At 34.6% G+C, this 15,219-nt stretch overlaps 1 protein-coding gene across 1 annotated transcript in view; it reads right to left on the bottom strand.

Moving 5' to 3' along the window:
- Positions 1–15,219, bottom strand: part of LOC129216876 (mitochondrial enolase superfamily member 1-like) — a 53,678-nt gene that overhangs the window by 20,259 nt on the left and 18,200 nt on the right. The window contains exons 4-8 of the mRNA XM_054851090.1: positions 14,216–14,329; positions 9,604–9,644; positions 9,453–9,484; positions 4,704–4,742; positions 237–319 (exon numbers count right to left, since the gene is read on the bottom strand). Of these exons, the coding sequence (XP_054707065.1) occupies positions 237–319; positions 4,704–4,742; positions 9,453–9,484; positions 9,604–9,644; positions 14,216–14,329 (309 nt within the window). The remainder of the gene's footprint in view (positions 1–236; positions 320–4,703; positions 4,743–9,452; positions 9,485–9,603; positions 9,645–14,215; positions 14,330–15,219) is intronic.

The following is a 15,219-nucleotide window of genomic DNA, read 5'->3' as shown; positions in this document are numbered from 1 at the left end:
CTTCAAGTTGATATAACTGTCGAAAACTCACTTTTTAGACATGAATAACACGATAAGAATTTGTGTGGAGTGTTTTGCTCATTTCCGAATGTATAAATAGCTACGAGTGATCGCATTTGAATGAATAACTAATATGGGTCGGAAGATTTACCACGAAAAGTTTTCGTTAAAAGGAATCAGCACGATCAAACATTTCCATTAAAAAATAATAAAATAAGAATCATTTTGTCACTTACGCGCTGGATCTTTTCGTTCGAGTATCCCAACCAACCGACGCTCGTGCAATAAGCCGGATAGCCTTCACGTCTCAGCAGAGCCTCTGGGAGAGAAAATAAACAAACAAAGTCAGGGAGGGGGCCGTGGTAGCCCGATCGATAGAGTGTCGGATTCGAGGCCGGAGGGTCCTGAGTTCGAACCTCGATGGTCGAAGACCCACCGTCGTCATTAAAGGGGACTGGGCGACGTCAAATATGCTCCGTGGTCTCAATGTCCTCCAAGTGAAACGATACCTCTGGGAGTGCTAGCACCAGGTAGCTATTAGCTCCTGGACTAGTTCTAAATTCTCATTAACTGTTCGATCCGGTGATGGTGCTGCCATCTGTCGGTATATAAAATAACGGAGGCAGGGCACTTAGTATGCAGTCCTCGACATAAATACAGTTGTAGTCAGTTGTGACTCTGAATAGGAATAGGAAAGTCAGGGAGTCCCCTAAACCATCAAGTGCACTAAACGAAAAAGCTGCCTTGCTGTATAACAATTTTTATGCTAACGAGTTTATTATCCTTCCTCATGAAAAAAAAAAAAATAATTTGAATTTTTGACATCTTGAATTCAGATTATGTTTTTCGCAATCACGAGTGTGTGTATGTAGGCGTGTGTGTTTGTGTGTGGGGGTATGTGTGTTTGTGTGTAGGGGGTATGTGTATGTGTGTGTAGGCATGTGTGTTTGTGTCTGTGTGCAGGCATAAGTGTGTGGGTAGTTCTATGTATGAAAGTGTGTGTGGGGGGGGGGGGGTATGTGTATGTGTGTCTAGGCATATGTGTTTGTGTCCGTGTGCAGGCATGAATGTGTGGGTAGTTGTGTGTAAGTATGTTTTTGTGTGTCTGTATGTGTAGGTGTCTGTATGTATGCGTGTGCGTATGTGTATGTGTGTGTAGGTTTATGTGTGTGTGTGTTTGTGTATGTATGTGTGCGTGTGTGTGTGTGTAGTTGTGTATGTATGCGCGTGTGTGTAGGGCATGGATGCAACCTGGAGACGGTTTTCGCTAGAGGAGCAGCATCGTGAGGAGCCGGTCGATGCTGATGGTGCGGAGGGTGGCGGTGGGAAAATAAAATAATAGAACGCCAAAAACAGTCAAATGAAAGCAATAATCAATCGTGATTGCTTAAAAACTTACACTTACCCGGGAAACACACGAATAATGTAATAATGAAAGGAAAAAAAAAATCAATAGGTAGCAATCGATGGAGCATATTGAGACTTTTTCCTGGTGCGTAATTTATTTGCCATCGTCTCCCAGTTATCGAGGTACGAGGTTTTAAATTCGGTCAAAATTTTGTGAAAAGTCTTGGCAAGAAATGTTGGGTTCCATGCAACTTCACAGTTTGCATTGTCTCTCATTTTTAACCGAAAGTTGCTAAATTTGGCGACTTTTGTTAAAGTTTCAACAGGTTTTAAAGCCTTATATTTAGATAACGGGGACACGAGGTGTTAAACATCCAAAAACCTCCGCTTTTAACACAATTATTAGAATTTTATTTGCTAATCCATATGCAAAATGGCAACCTGAGAGAAATGAAAATTCCTGAGTATTATAATGTTATTGACGTTTTATTTAATTTCTCCGCTATTTTAAGTCTTAAAATCACGAGATTAGTCTTACACTCGACGTTAAATCCCGGTTATCACAAATTTGCCATTTCATCTGCGCTTGCGCGCGGACTTAGCTGATTTCAAAACTCTTGCTCAAACTAATTATAAACATTTTAAATTTGTTAATAAATATGAGTTAACAACAGATACAAATTAGAAATTACAAAGCTTTCTTTGATTTAGTTTTTCGGCCTCGGTAAAGATTGAGTTTTGCGTCTTAATTATTAATGGATTCGGAGTCTGATTTTTCTATCAAACAAAGGCCCATTTCAGGGCCAAATTTTTAACCTCAGAAGAGCGTACTCGCGTTGCAGCATCACTTCTAATACAAAGCCGAGTCTTCAACCTAAATACAAATGTATAATACTAAGCTGTTTACATCTAACGTAAAATACCCGCAAAAGACGGATATCTGTAATATTCCAATCATTTTTGAAGTACATAACGTGTTTTACGTTTACGTTAAATAAATATTTTCAAACCAATAAATATTGAAGTGTTATTTTTCTCTTTTCTTTATAAAGATTATCAGTTATTCATATCCGTAGTTTCATATAATGTATCCCGAAATCGCCGTGAAAATATTCTAATCGCATTCATTAATTTGTTGGGACTCTAGCTCAGTCTAAATCTAAACATGCAACACGAAATCTTAAAACAGAAAGCCCAAAAAGCAAAGTCCGTGCGCAAGCGCAGTTGAAATGGCAAATTTGTGATAACCGGGATTTAACGTCTAGTTAGTCTTACTGCTTTCTTTGGAAAATTTCAAATCGATTGGTGCATCGTTTGACTCTCGACTCGCAATGATTCTCAAGAACAGCAAGTTTCAGACGGACAGACAAACGGATGCGAACATACTTTAATAGTTACAGACGTTCTTTTGATTGCTAACGCTACCTATTTAGATTGTTTTTATTATTACATTATCGTGAGGTTTCTTGGTTAGGTAATGGCTCCATTTTCTCACAGTCGTGTGATTGACAATTGGCGCCTCGTCATTAACATATAAGTACACGTTTCGTTTCATAAACGTTTTTAAATGGTTGACAACACCGTGACAACGTTTTAAGGCGTTTAAACGGATTGTGTGCTACCTGGGAACCTACCAATTTGGGCTTTTCTGCTGCAGAATGGCAACAAAATTGATGGATTGTCCTGGACAGGACAAGAAGTGTGAAGTCATCGTATGACATTCTATTTTATGCGAATTAATAGGGGAAGCAAAAAAAAACACCTCTGTTCAAATTTTAGCATGATAATACCTTTTTTTTTCTTTTGGAAGTTAATGTCTGGATTCACTGGTAATTAGTTCGATATCCAGCTGTAGCACTAATTCGCATAAGGATTCAGGCTTAAGAATCCACCCCGTAATATAATTCGCATGAAAAGTATGTACTGTACAGGTATCTAAAAGATGATATGAAATTTAAACGAAAGCGTGACGGACGGATCAATTAGATAAAAAAAAGTTGGAAAACAGAAAAGTAACAAAAAAAAAAAAAAAGGTTCAGAACAACGACAGGTGCAATGTACCAGACAGCCCGGTTATTACATCCTTAGTCTTCAGTTTCATTCTTATTAGAACTCCTCAGTCTGGAATAGTGAATAACCGAGCTGGAGGCAGATTTCATCTCATTGAAGCTGAGAGTGCCAACAAAATGGTAGACAAAGTGAATTTATCTCACCAGCGAGTGTCAGCAGCATGGTGCAGTTCGACGCGTGAATAGAAGGCAAAGCTTGGATGTTTAGCAGTAAGTTACCGCCCCTAAGCCAGGGCTAAGGGCCAGGGCTAAGGCAGAACTTCTATATGCAGTCTGCAGATACTCGCTATTCAGATAAATTCCCTTTATCTACCAGTTTGTTGGCACTCTCAGCTTCAATGTGATGACATCTGCCTTCAGCTCAGTTATGGCAGGTGATTTAATTATTATTGAGCAGTCACGATTGCTTATTGCTTTCATTTGACTGTTTTTTTGGCGTCCTATCATTTTATTTTCCCACCGCCACCCTCTGCAGCATCACCGTCGACCGGCTCCTCACGATGCTGCTCCTATAGCGAAAGCCGTCTCCAGGTTGCATCCATATCCTACACACGCGCACATACATACACAACTGCACACACAAACATACACACAAACACACATACACAAACACATACGCACACACAAACACATGCACACACACAAACACATACACACACGCATACATACAGACACTTGCACATACCCACACACAAAAACATACACACACATACACGCAACTACCAACACATTCATGCCTGCACACAGATACAAGCACATATGCCTACACACACATACACATACCCCCTCCCCACATACACACACACATTCATACACACAACTACCCACACACTTATGCCAGCACACAGACACAAACACACATGCCTACACACAAACACACATGCCTACACACAAATACACATACCCCCTACACACAAACACAAATACCCCCACACACAATCACACACGCCTACATACACACACTCGTGATTGCGAAAAACATAATTTGAATTCAAGATGTCAAAATTCAAATTAATTTTTCTTTTTTTTACAACAATCTTGCTCAACTTCTCTCCTCCAAAAAAGAAATTTCCAATTTCCTATGTATTATAAAACGCAGCTTAAAATTTAATACTTACTAGAAAATTAAATAACAAATAAATTTTCAAAAATTTAAAAGCCCAATTTTTCGTATGAATAAAATTTTTTTAGGACTGAAAGTTTTTTTTTTTGTTTTGTTAATACATGCACTTTTTTTCATAAAAACTAACATTCCTTCATAAAACAGGAAAAATTTTAAACTCTTACCTCTTTCTTCCTTATTCTGCTTTTTCTCTCTCAAAATACCTTCCAAAATAAGTAATAAAAATGAAAATATTGATCTAAAATAATGATAATAGTAATAATAATAATAATAATAATAATAATAAAATAATAATAATAAAATAAGAATAATAATGCGAGTGATAAAAATGCGTCAACAAGCAACAGCAGAGCCGGCGATTGGAACTGAAAAGTGGGGCTGCAAAAAAAAAAAAAAAAAAAAAAAAAAAACATGAGATTCTTCCTAGGTGATTCACCAGCGACATATCTTCACAACAGAATTATTAAATTATGCTTTTAAATAACATGAATACTAAATTTAAAGTGAAATGGGGATTTTTTGCTGATAAACTAATTGGTAGCAGCTAGAAAAATATACTGCAAAGGAAAAAATAAATAAGGAGTGAATTTGATAAATAAGAAGTAAATTTGCTTTAAGTTTTGTACATTCCCCAGCCTCTACCAAAAAAGAAGCTACAAAAATTTAATTACTAAGATCCGAAAAAAAATCAATATATAATGAAAATCTTACTACTATTATATATGCGAAAGTTTGTCTGTTTGGATGTATGGATGTATGGATGTATGGATGTTTGTTACTCTTTCACGCAAAAACTACTGAATGGATTTTGATGAAACTTTACAATAATATAGCTTATGCATCAGAATAACACATAGGGTAGTTTTCGTCCCATTATGGGGGGCAAAACCCCCTTAGGGGGCAATAAAACACAATTTTCATATAAATTCTCTAATATGGGAATGAAAAAATACTTGCACATATTAACATTATATGTCCATCGAAAGCTCTGATTTTTCTGCTGAAGATGGCACCTGTTCGAAATTTCTAAGTAGAATAAAAAACGAGTTATGAGCTTTTTAGTTCCATTTTCGAAGGCTTTCCTCAACTCAATACAATATTTAGTGTATCATCTCAATTCCCTGTCAATAACGACTATTGTCGTATTGTTGACTATCTTTGCTTTTCGTGACTGTTCAAGGCTTTTCTCAAGTCAAATCTTGAAGTAAGATTTTTGCACAAGATTGGCAAATAATACATGGATTTGGCTGATTTTTTTTCCATTTTAATGCAACTTTGAGGCAATTAATGTTTTTTTTATTTATTTGTATTGACTGGGTATTTAATCGATCAGCTGGAATCTAGCCAAACTTTTTTTGTGGAATCATTTCAATAGCTAAGGCATTTGGCATTTTTTTCAACTGTCGCTGTTTTTGAAGCTAAAGACTACGCGATACTGTTTCTCGGTTTTCACCATGTAACCAAATATCGCCATTTCTTTAATATTTCTTTCTTTAAATTTGTTAACACGTGAAATAATTCTCCAACTAATTTGCAAATTCATAAACAGCGCAAAAACTTCCATTACTTTGTCTTTGCACACAATTTCAAACAATTGCCAAATTTTTACTGTTTATTGGAAACATTTCGGGTAGCATCATTGTTGACCCTATTTTGGGACGATTTCTGCGGTAAGAAGTTACACATTATACAATAATTTAGATTGCCGGTGCAGCGCTGGATATTATGTATTTGATGGAGATCGGGATTATAAGGGAACTGTTTCACTTTATTTAAGAATAGTTGACCTCACTCGAATTGGATTTTTTAGGAATTACCCAAACTGACTTCTTTACAACTCCTGAACGTTTTCGTGATTTATTTTTCGTGATTTTTGGGTTTCTTCTGAGTTTTGCCAACATTTCATTTACTCCCTTTCCCCCTAATTTTCAGTTTTAATCATACCTTTTGATACATTTAAGGGGGCAGGCAATTTGAAATGTCGGCGAAACTAGAGACAAACGATGTTTTGGTAACTATTTGACCTCTGCCTGTAATCCCATTAACTTGAATCAATTGAAAAAAAAAAAAAAAAAAACTACATCAACGTGAGCGAAGCCGCGGGCAAAAGCTAGTAAAATATAAAATGAGTAGGTATAGGGTAGAACATGTTTAAATAACTTCAAACTTTCAAAATAATTGAAGTATTTTCAAGATGCAAAAAGATTGAAATCTGCTGCAATTTTCGGCAAAGCATGTGCTTCGTTGAACATGTAATGTGGAAAGCTTCCAAAAACTTAATTTTTACTAAATGAGGTATTAATTGGAAAAATTCTTATTCCCTGATATTGGTTGACTAGAAAAGGGCGCCATCTATTGAGAAGAAAGTGAAACTCTTTAATGATTGACTGAAAAACCTGCAAAAACGGGAGAAAATAGTAAAAAACGGGAAATCGGGAGATGGAAGCAACTTTTACTTTCATGCAGGAAAAGTTATAATTGTTTACATGGTGTATAACAGTGGCGCCGACTCCATAGGGCTTGAGGGGGCCCAAGCCCCCTCAATAGTTTGTTTTGGGGGGCAGAGCCCCCTCAATAATTTAAGAACATTATTTTTCATATTATGGTTTCTAAAATCACAAAATTATATTGGCATTTTTTACTTTCCTTGTTTGAAGATAGTTACATTGTAAAATACATTCAGTAATGAATTAAAACAAATAACTATTGTGGTGGTAAGCAGGTTAATTGAAAACGAGTGGTGTGAATAATAATAGTGTTACGATGCTGAGAGCACTCATAAAAATTGTCCCAGTGCTCGACCCTGTGGGTGAAGTCTGTCACCGGCGTCGCTCTCATCTAAGTGTTGCTGATCTGGAAAAAATATATCAGGGTTTGATTTGTATTAAATGGAAGGCGTGATAGTTTTCTTCTGTTATTAGAGTTAATAAAGTAATCTGTAATAACTTTTTAAACTCTATTAAAGCATTAATTTTGAGACATTATTTTTATTTAATGAACTCAGCCTTGTTCAAAGCAAGCTTAAATTAGTTATTTCTCTTACAGCAATCAAAGTGTGACAGCAATCTTTTAAGCTTCATTCTTTTAATGATAGTTTAGATTTATTTAAATATCATTTCAATCTTTTCAGTGCTATATATTCACTGCTTTGTAATAGACTAAAAGCATAATTATTACTGTAAATTAAATTAGCTTTTTACGAAAATACCATGCGTGTTTTTTTTTTTTTTTTTTTCAAAGCCAAAAAATGTGTTGGCTTGTCGAGTTTCTCAGAGTGTCGATTTACCGAGAGTCGAGTTTTTGAGGTTTTAATGTTGATCACATGACTCTAAAGTACTTAAAAAGCTTTAAAACTCACTATATTTATCTCAAATTTAGAAAATTTCCCCTGGCAAAGCCCCCGTTATGGCACCCTCCCCCCAATAGTTGTTATAAATCGGTGCCACTGGGAGTTCCTTTCCATGCAAGTCAAGTACACTACCTTGTATAGTACCATGGCACTTCACGGCTCCCCACAAAATGGAACTGTAAAATTGTCCCTCACTTAAGACAAGTGACATGATCTAATTGAAGCAGAAAATTTGTGTACCAATTTTTAGATTGTTTTACTTCGAAAATGCCATGTCACATATTGTTTGTTTGTATAAATTATACACGGGGTTGGGGGGGGGGGGTTCCGTTCTTTAACATACTCCCTAGACCCCGGTGACATCCGGCCCCCCCAATAATTCTTCCAAGTCGGCGCCCCTGGTGTATAAGGTTTTCGGACCCTAAGCAAGAAGGTCCCTAGGTCGGGCATCATAAGCCCGATGATTGATTAGGCTCAGGTAGTAACAATACCTATTCAGGGTTCGTACACTCCTGACAAACTCCTTATAAACTCCTGCTTTTTAAGAAAAGAAAATAAGGGCCCTTAAAACTCCTGAATTTTGCTATTATTTCCGTACAAACTCCTTATTTTTTTTATTCTACATGACCTTAAGATGTTTTTCTATCGCCAATCCGATAGAAGTGATTACGTTGTACCTAACTTTACCAAAATTCCGAATTATTCGTCTGCTAATACCGGAAATCCGATTTTTTCGTTAGACAAATTTCTTCCCCACATCCGAATTTTTTTTTTCCAATTTTATGTCGATTATGTAGATAGTTATTTGTAAAATAACATCTTGTAGATTTGTTAAAGTACCATTCTAAAGTGTTTTTTTTTTCTTTGCTTCTATAAATTCTTTTATATACCCCCCCCCCCCCTTGTATTTGAATTTGATTCCGAGGCAGCTCACATCAAAGAAAATGCAGTAAATGCATATTTTACTATAAATTTAGATGTTTGTGCGTTCAATGTTTTGTATGAAAACAAAAGTAAATAATATTAGAGTTGTACATATTTTTTCTGAAATAAGTTGTAAAAAATACATCTTTAAACAGGTAACTAGTCCTTAAAAAATATAATGAACTCCTGCGAAACTCCTTAAAAACTCCTTACTTTTGACTTTCAAAGTTGAGTATGAACCCTGCTATTGTGTCGTAAAAAGTTTGTCTCCAACCTCTTGGAACAATCTGCACTACAGGTATTAACATGTGAACCAGCATAAATCCATGTAAACGAACGTTTAACTGAAGAATTTTAAAATGTGAGTCCTATAAAACTGTTAAAATGTGCTATGGACATCGTTGATATAGACGTTTTTTTTTTTTTTTTTTGTGGTTTTGTCACATCAGGATTGAAAAGGAAATCTAAAGTCTGAAGAAAAACAACTGTAAAAAGTCCGTCAACTTTCCTAGTACTCTCAAGATTGCTAAATAAAAGGCTCATTGAAATCATATTCAATCTTTGGGGAAAACTAGAAAAACCAGTGGGAAATGCTTTCTTAAATTGTTTTTGCAAAAGCCATAATGGGAATGGGACTTACTCAAAGCTTCCTCCTTTGTTAAAGCATCTGTTCTGAAATAAATAAGTAAAATAATGAATTAGAAACTAGTGCGCAGAACGTTACAACTATTAAGAGCGATAGCATTTTAAGAAGCAGAATAGCTTATATCAGAAAAAAAAGGGTAACTTACATGTATCGAAAATCGATAGTAGAGACTAAGGTTTCCGGTTCCTGTAAATAAAACAGGTTTTAATAAAAAAGCATTACAAGAAATTTTTTCCATAAAAGATTATTGTAAGCAAAGCACATAGCACTCGTTAAGTTCGACCAATGGGGTCGTTTCCAAAATTTTAAAAGTACTTTTTTCTGAAAGAGCATGCTTAAAAACATAAGATCTGACCATGTTTTAAATAATTTATTTAAGTTTAATATTTTTAAAAAATTGCTTAAATCGGTGCGCTTTCATTATTTACATTTCTTGCCGATGACATCACAAATGATGAAATGCCATTCTGTGTTGCCATTCACAGATCAAAATATTTAATTCGCATCTTTACTCACGTGTATTGGCAACGATATGGTTGATAGCGAGCGTAGAGCGCAATTTTAATTCGTTTCTTGATTATCATAACGTGGAAACGCGGTACAAAATGCGCCAAAGAGCATCATTTGTGACGTCATCAAGACCACGCCTTGTTTGCGAAATTGGACATTTAAAAAAATTGATAAAAAAATAACTGTTGGGAAAAATGAAAGAATTTTCTGGGTCCATGTTATTTTTTTTTGCTGATTCTATCAATTTCAGTGACTAAAAGTACTACTTTTGACTGAAGGAAACAACCCCATTGTGGTTAAATCACAAGCCCCAAGCTCAACAGGTTCCGAGTAATAAATGTTTTCCCACGAACAATTAGAATTAAATATTACTTCGTACAGGATGTCTCGTAAAATCAGTGAGCAATAAATAACTGTAACCTGCCCTACCATAGAAAGAGTGGAAAATATGAATTATTTGGGTATAACTTTTAATGAAAATTTAAAATGAAAATGCTATATTGATAAACTTGTGAAGACATTAAGAGGTAGAATTCGCAACTCCAACGAACTATAGGGGGTACTGCAGTCACTGTTTAATGGCGGACGAAAAAACTAAAACAAACGCACGTGGTGACGAAGAAAATGCTAAAAGTGTTGTGATTTTTGTTCGTATGTATGATTTTTTTTGTTTTATCCTTTTTAAATCAATATTTTATGTCCTGAGGATATTTTGGCCCACGTAGAAAGAAATGAGAATTCAAGAAGCATTACTAAACGTCAAACATTAATGCAAACTACGTAGTTCGTAGTTCTAAGCAGCCATTTCCACGATGTTGAATTTGATATTTATCAATTCTTGATAAAAACTAAATAATAATTGTGACCTGACAAGAATAACAATTAATGCTAGATAATTTAATTATATGACATTACGAATTATTATCATCAGAAGATGATACTTCTTTGCCTTGCTTGGCTAGCGCTTATTGTTTTGCATTTGTAGCTGAGTTATTTCTCTCAAATTCCCGAATCGGTTAATTTAAAATTTTTCTGTTTCGATGTTTCTAATTTCTGAGTTACGATTTAATTATGTCATGTTATGCAAATCATCAACAAAATTCTTACGGAAATATGGAAGTAGTTTTCTTTTTAGTTGAATGACCATTATTTCTTTTAACTTATCGAATTCTGTAATCTTACTACCATTTTATTCCACTCATGATAAAAATTAAAATGGTTTAACTAAAAACGCTAAATCTCGCCAAGGTTACTTTGCTCGCACAATACTGAACTATAACCCTAAACAAATTTGGCGAAACCTTTCAGCTGAGAATAAAAGGAATAAAGTAAATTCTTTCTCGGTTAAACATTTTTCATTTTGTTCTACGATAATATATTCAAGAAAATATTTTGCATACTGTCCATTTCAACTGAATGCTGCTGTAAAATATGGTTAGTTAAATTAATTTAAGATTTAAAAAAACCCCATATTCTTACAAATTCATACAAAACAATAAATTTTTTTACCTTTTATAACGTTATCCAAGTTTGTTAATCCAAAGTTTTCGCTTTAACCATTTTTCAATCAACTCACATTTTAAAAGGAAATAAGGAAAACTAACATTATTCTGAGAAGCTCGAGAATATTACTAAGGGACTAAACAATTTCTGTAGCTGAAAGCCACAGAAATCGAACTAAGACACATCGATTGCGTTAATAAATACTCAGAACAAACTGCCTGTGTTTACGTCAACAGACACACATAGAACGCAACGTGGCAAAGTTTTAGTTTTTCCGGCAGTTTTGTAAATCACCGCAAGGTAGCGTATTCGAGCGCTGGAGTTGCGAATACATTGGCTTTATCTATTGAGAAACATAGTTGGGAAAAAGTTTCTTAGATATTTATTTTATGCTTGGATAAACTCAATAATTACGTATGGTATTTGTGCGTGGGGAGGTGATTATGAAACAAATCTTACCAATTTAAATAGAACTTATGCAAAAATTTTGAAAATAATTTATGGATCTAAACAAGAATTTAATAAAAACGATACTATTTAACAAGAGTCAGAGAAAATCTATAATATCAGAGAAATATATGCACAGAGAATATTGTATTTTTTTACATAACAACAATAACTGGTTTGAAATTAATGAAAAACAATATGATACTCGAATTTCAGGTAAACAATATAAAGTTATAAAACCAAATAAAACGATTATTAAGAAGCAATTCTTTTCTTGTCACCGTGGCTGTTTAATGAACTAACGGAAGATGTTAGGAATGAGAAGAACTTCAAAAAATATAAACAAGGAGTCAATGAATATATACAAAATAACGACATTCTATCAATAATTAACTTTTAGCTGATAAAATATACTGACTTGCCAACCGGGGAGGATATTGTATTGTATTTTTTATAATATAAAATGTTTCAATGCGAGTTATTGTGTTTTTTTTTCTGGAGTCAAGCAGTCAAATTATTGTTCTGTGTGAAATATTTACTACTTGTGTATAATTAATTTGTAAATATTATATTGTTTAATACATATTTATGTGTTTGTGCTCTAAATTAAACCGATTTAATATCACTGCGGACAGTGCCGTTTGGCGTTCTTTAGTGTTGAATGTTTACTACTGATTCATGTTGAACTGTAATCAAGAATTTCTTAATGTTTTGTGATTGACGTTTGTAATTTATGTTTTATAATTCTCGATGTATGTTTCAACTTTATTTTATTTTGCTTAATGTTTCTTATGTATGTGTGTTTTTGATAATAAATCTTATCTTTTCTTATCTTATCAATAGAAAGGAAAAAAAAGTACCAGAAATGATAGGAGGTTAAAATTACACCGTGAGTGTAGTCTTCATCTGCACTTGCCTTTAGCTATTCTAACAAACAATAAACGTTTTTGAATTGACCACTGGTGAAACCACAAAATGATTCCCTGAAACAATCTACTTGAGAGCAATTCATTGAACTTACAACGGTTCTAAGATAAATAAATACCTTGTTGCTAAAAAGTAAAATATGAAGTAACAACTTCAAAAAGCACAAATTGCTGATTATTGCAAGTAGTTACTGCAGTAATCTGCAATTTGAGCTTTTTGACGTTGTTATTTCTTATTAAACACGCTGTTATTAGCTTCGCCTGTATGTATGTATGTATGTAGGTATGTATCCTGTAACGAAATCTTGCAGCTCAAATTTCGTCCACTTCCTGCGATCGGATTCTTTTGAAATTTGGCACGCGACCTCAGACCCGATGACAAGGCAATATTCTATAATCAATTTAAATTATTCTTTTAATTGTTAGTTTCCTCCAATTTTAATCAATATTTTGGCATAAATTCAAAATGTGAAAAAGGAAAAATTTAAAAAGATAGTTTTAAAAATGCTCGCAAAAATTATTTAAAAATACTACAAAAACCTTTCATTTTTCTGCATCAGAAAAAATTTGTTCCAATGTTCCAAGGTAATTAGAACGTGAAATATAATTGTTTTTTAACTAATTTCATGCCAAAATTTAGGTGAGCCTTCAATTGGAAATTCATTGCTGATCAGACCATTGTTGAAAAAAACTTTTATTCGAATGCATCTCAAATTTTCGAAGAAATGTAGATATGATTTCCGCACACATACATTGATGACTGAGATGGATTAGCATAAAAGATTTTGAACAATGTTGAAATGAATATAATAAAACAAGTATATAATAAAAGTATATAATAAAACAAGTTAAACGAAAAAGAAGAAAATAAAATAATAGTTTAAAAAACTAAAAAAAAAACACGCTTTCGTAGCAAAATAAACTAAAAAGTGAGAAATAATCTTTGGATGATAGTAGTTGACCAAGCACTTAATTTTAATGTAATACAAAAAAGCGTGGGGGCTTCATATCAGTTGTCTTGAATTTCTTCCATTTGTTGCCCAAGCAAAAATGTAAATAGACAGCACCCCACGCTTTTTTGTATTACATTAAAATTAAGTGATTGGTCAACTACTATCATCCAAAGATTATTTTTCACTTTTTAGATCATTTTGCTACGAAAGCGTGTTTTTTTTTAGTTGTTTAAGCTATTATTTTATTTTACTACAATGCTTGTATTTACGCAATGAAAGAATCGCTTTGAGTTGAGATTTTTATTAAGTTTCCACAGCTGAAATATCCAATAAATGGACTCTAGAAATAAAATAATGATCACGATTTTATTTCACTACGTGTAAAAAAACTCGCGCGACGCACCATAAAACTTCTTACCATATCCACGAGGAGTTTCCATAGGGGTTTTCCTTCTCTCCTAGCCCATAGATCCCAGATGGCGTTAACTACAGCTGCTGTCGCAAGATGGATTACACCTTTTTCTGGGCCCACCTGGGAAAGAAGAAGAACTACGTTACTTCGATGATACTCATTCTATATTAGAAAATGGGGGATGATTTGAATTTTGCTAATGAGTTGAACTAATTTTTTAGAGCGGACATATTATTTACATAATATCATATGCTTCTAATCATATTATCAAAAGGAATGTGAAATCACGTAGTTTGTCCATTTTGATTATTGAAATGTGCAACAAAAAAAAATTATATTAATTTGAATTTTTGGCATCTTGAATTCAAATTATGTTTTTCGAAATCACGAGCGTGTGTGTGTATGAATGCGCGTGTGTGTTTGTGTAGGCGCATGTGTGTGTGTTTGTGTAGGTGCAAGTGTGTGGGTGTGTATGTATGCATGTGTGTGCGTGTTGTGTACGCAGTGCTGTGTATGTGTACGCGCGTGTGTGTGTAGGCGTTCGTGTGTGTGTATGTAGGCATATGTGTTTGTCTGTGTGCAGGCATGAGTATGTGTATGTGTGTGTGTTTGTGTCTGTGCGCAGGCATGAGTGTGTGTATGTGTGTGTAGGTGTGTATGTGTATGTGTGTGTGTGTTTAGGAATGTGTGTTTGTGTCTGTGTGTAGGCGTGTGTGTATGCGTGTGTGTGTTTAGAAGTGTGTGTTTGTGTCTGTGTGTAGGCGTGTGTGTGTATGTGTGTGTGTGTGTTTAGGAGTGTGTGTTTGCGTCTGTGCGCAGGCATGAGTGTGTGTATGTGTGTGTGTGTTTGTGTCTGTGTGTAGGCGTGTATGTGTGTATGTGTGTATGTGTTTAGGAGTGTGTGTTTGTGTCTGTGCGCAGGCATGAGTGTGTGTATGTGTGTGCGTGTAGGATATGGACGCTAGAGGAGCAGCATCGTGAGGCCGGTCGACGCGGCGGTGGTGCTGGCA

Source organism: Uloborus diversus, chromosome 2, assembly GCF_026930045.1.
Source record: "Uloborus diversus isolate 005 chromosome 2, Udiv.v.3.1, whole genome shotgun sequence".
Lineage (NCBI taxonomy): Eukaryota > Metazoa > Arthropoda > Arachnida > Araneae > Uloboridae > Uloborus > Uloborus diversus.
The sequence above is the reverse complement of the archived record's forward strand: the minus strand, read 5'-3'. Positions and strand labels throughout refer to the sequence as shown.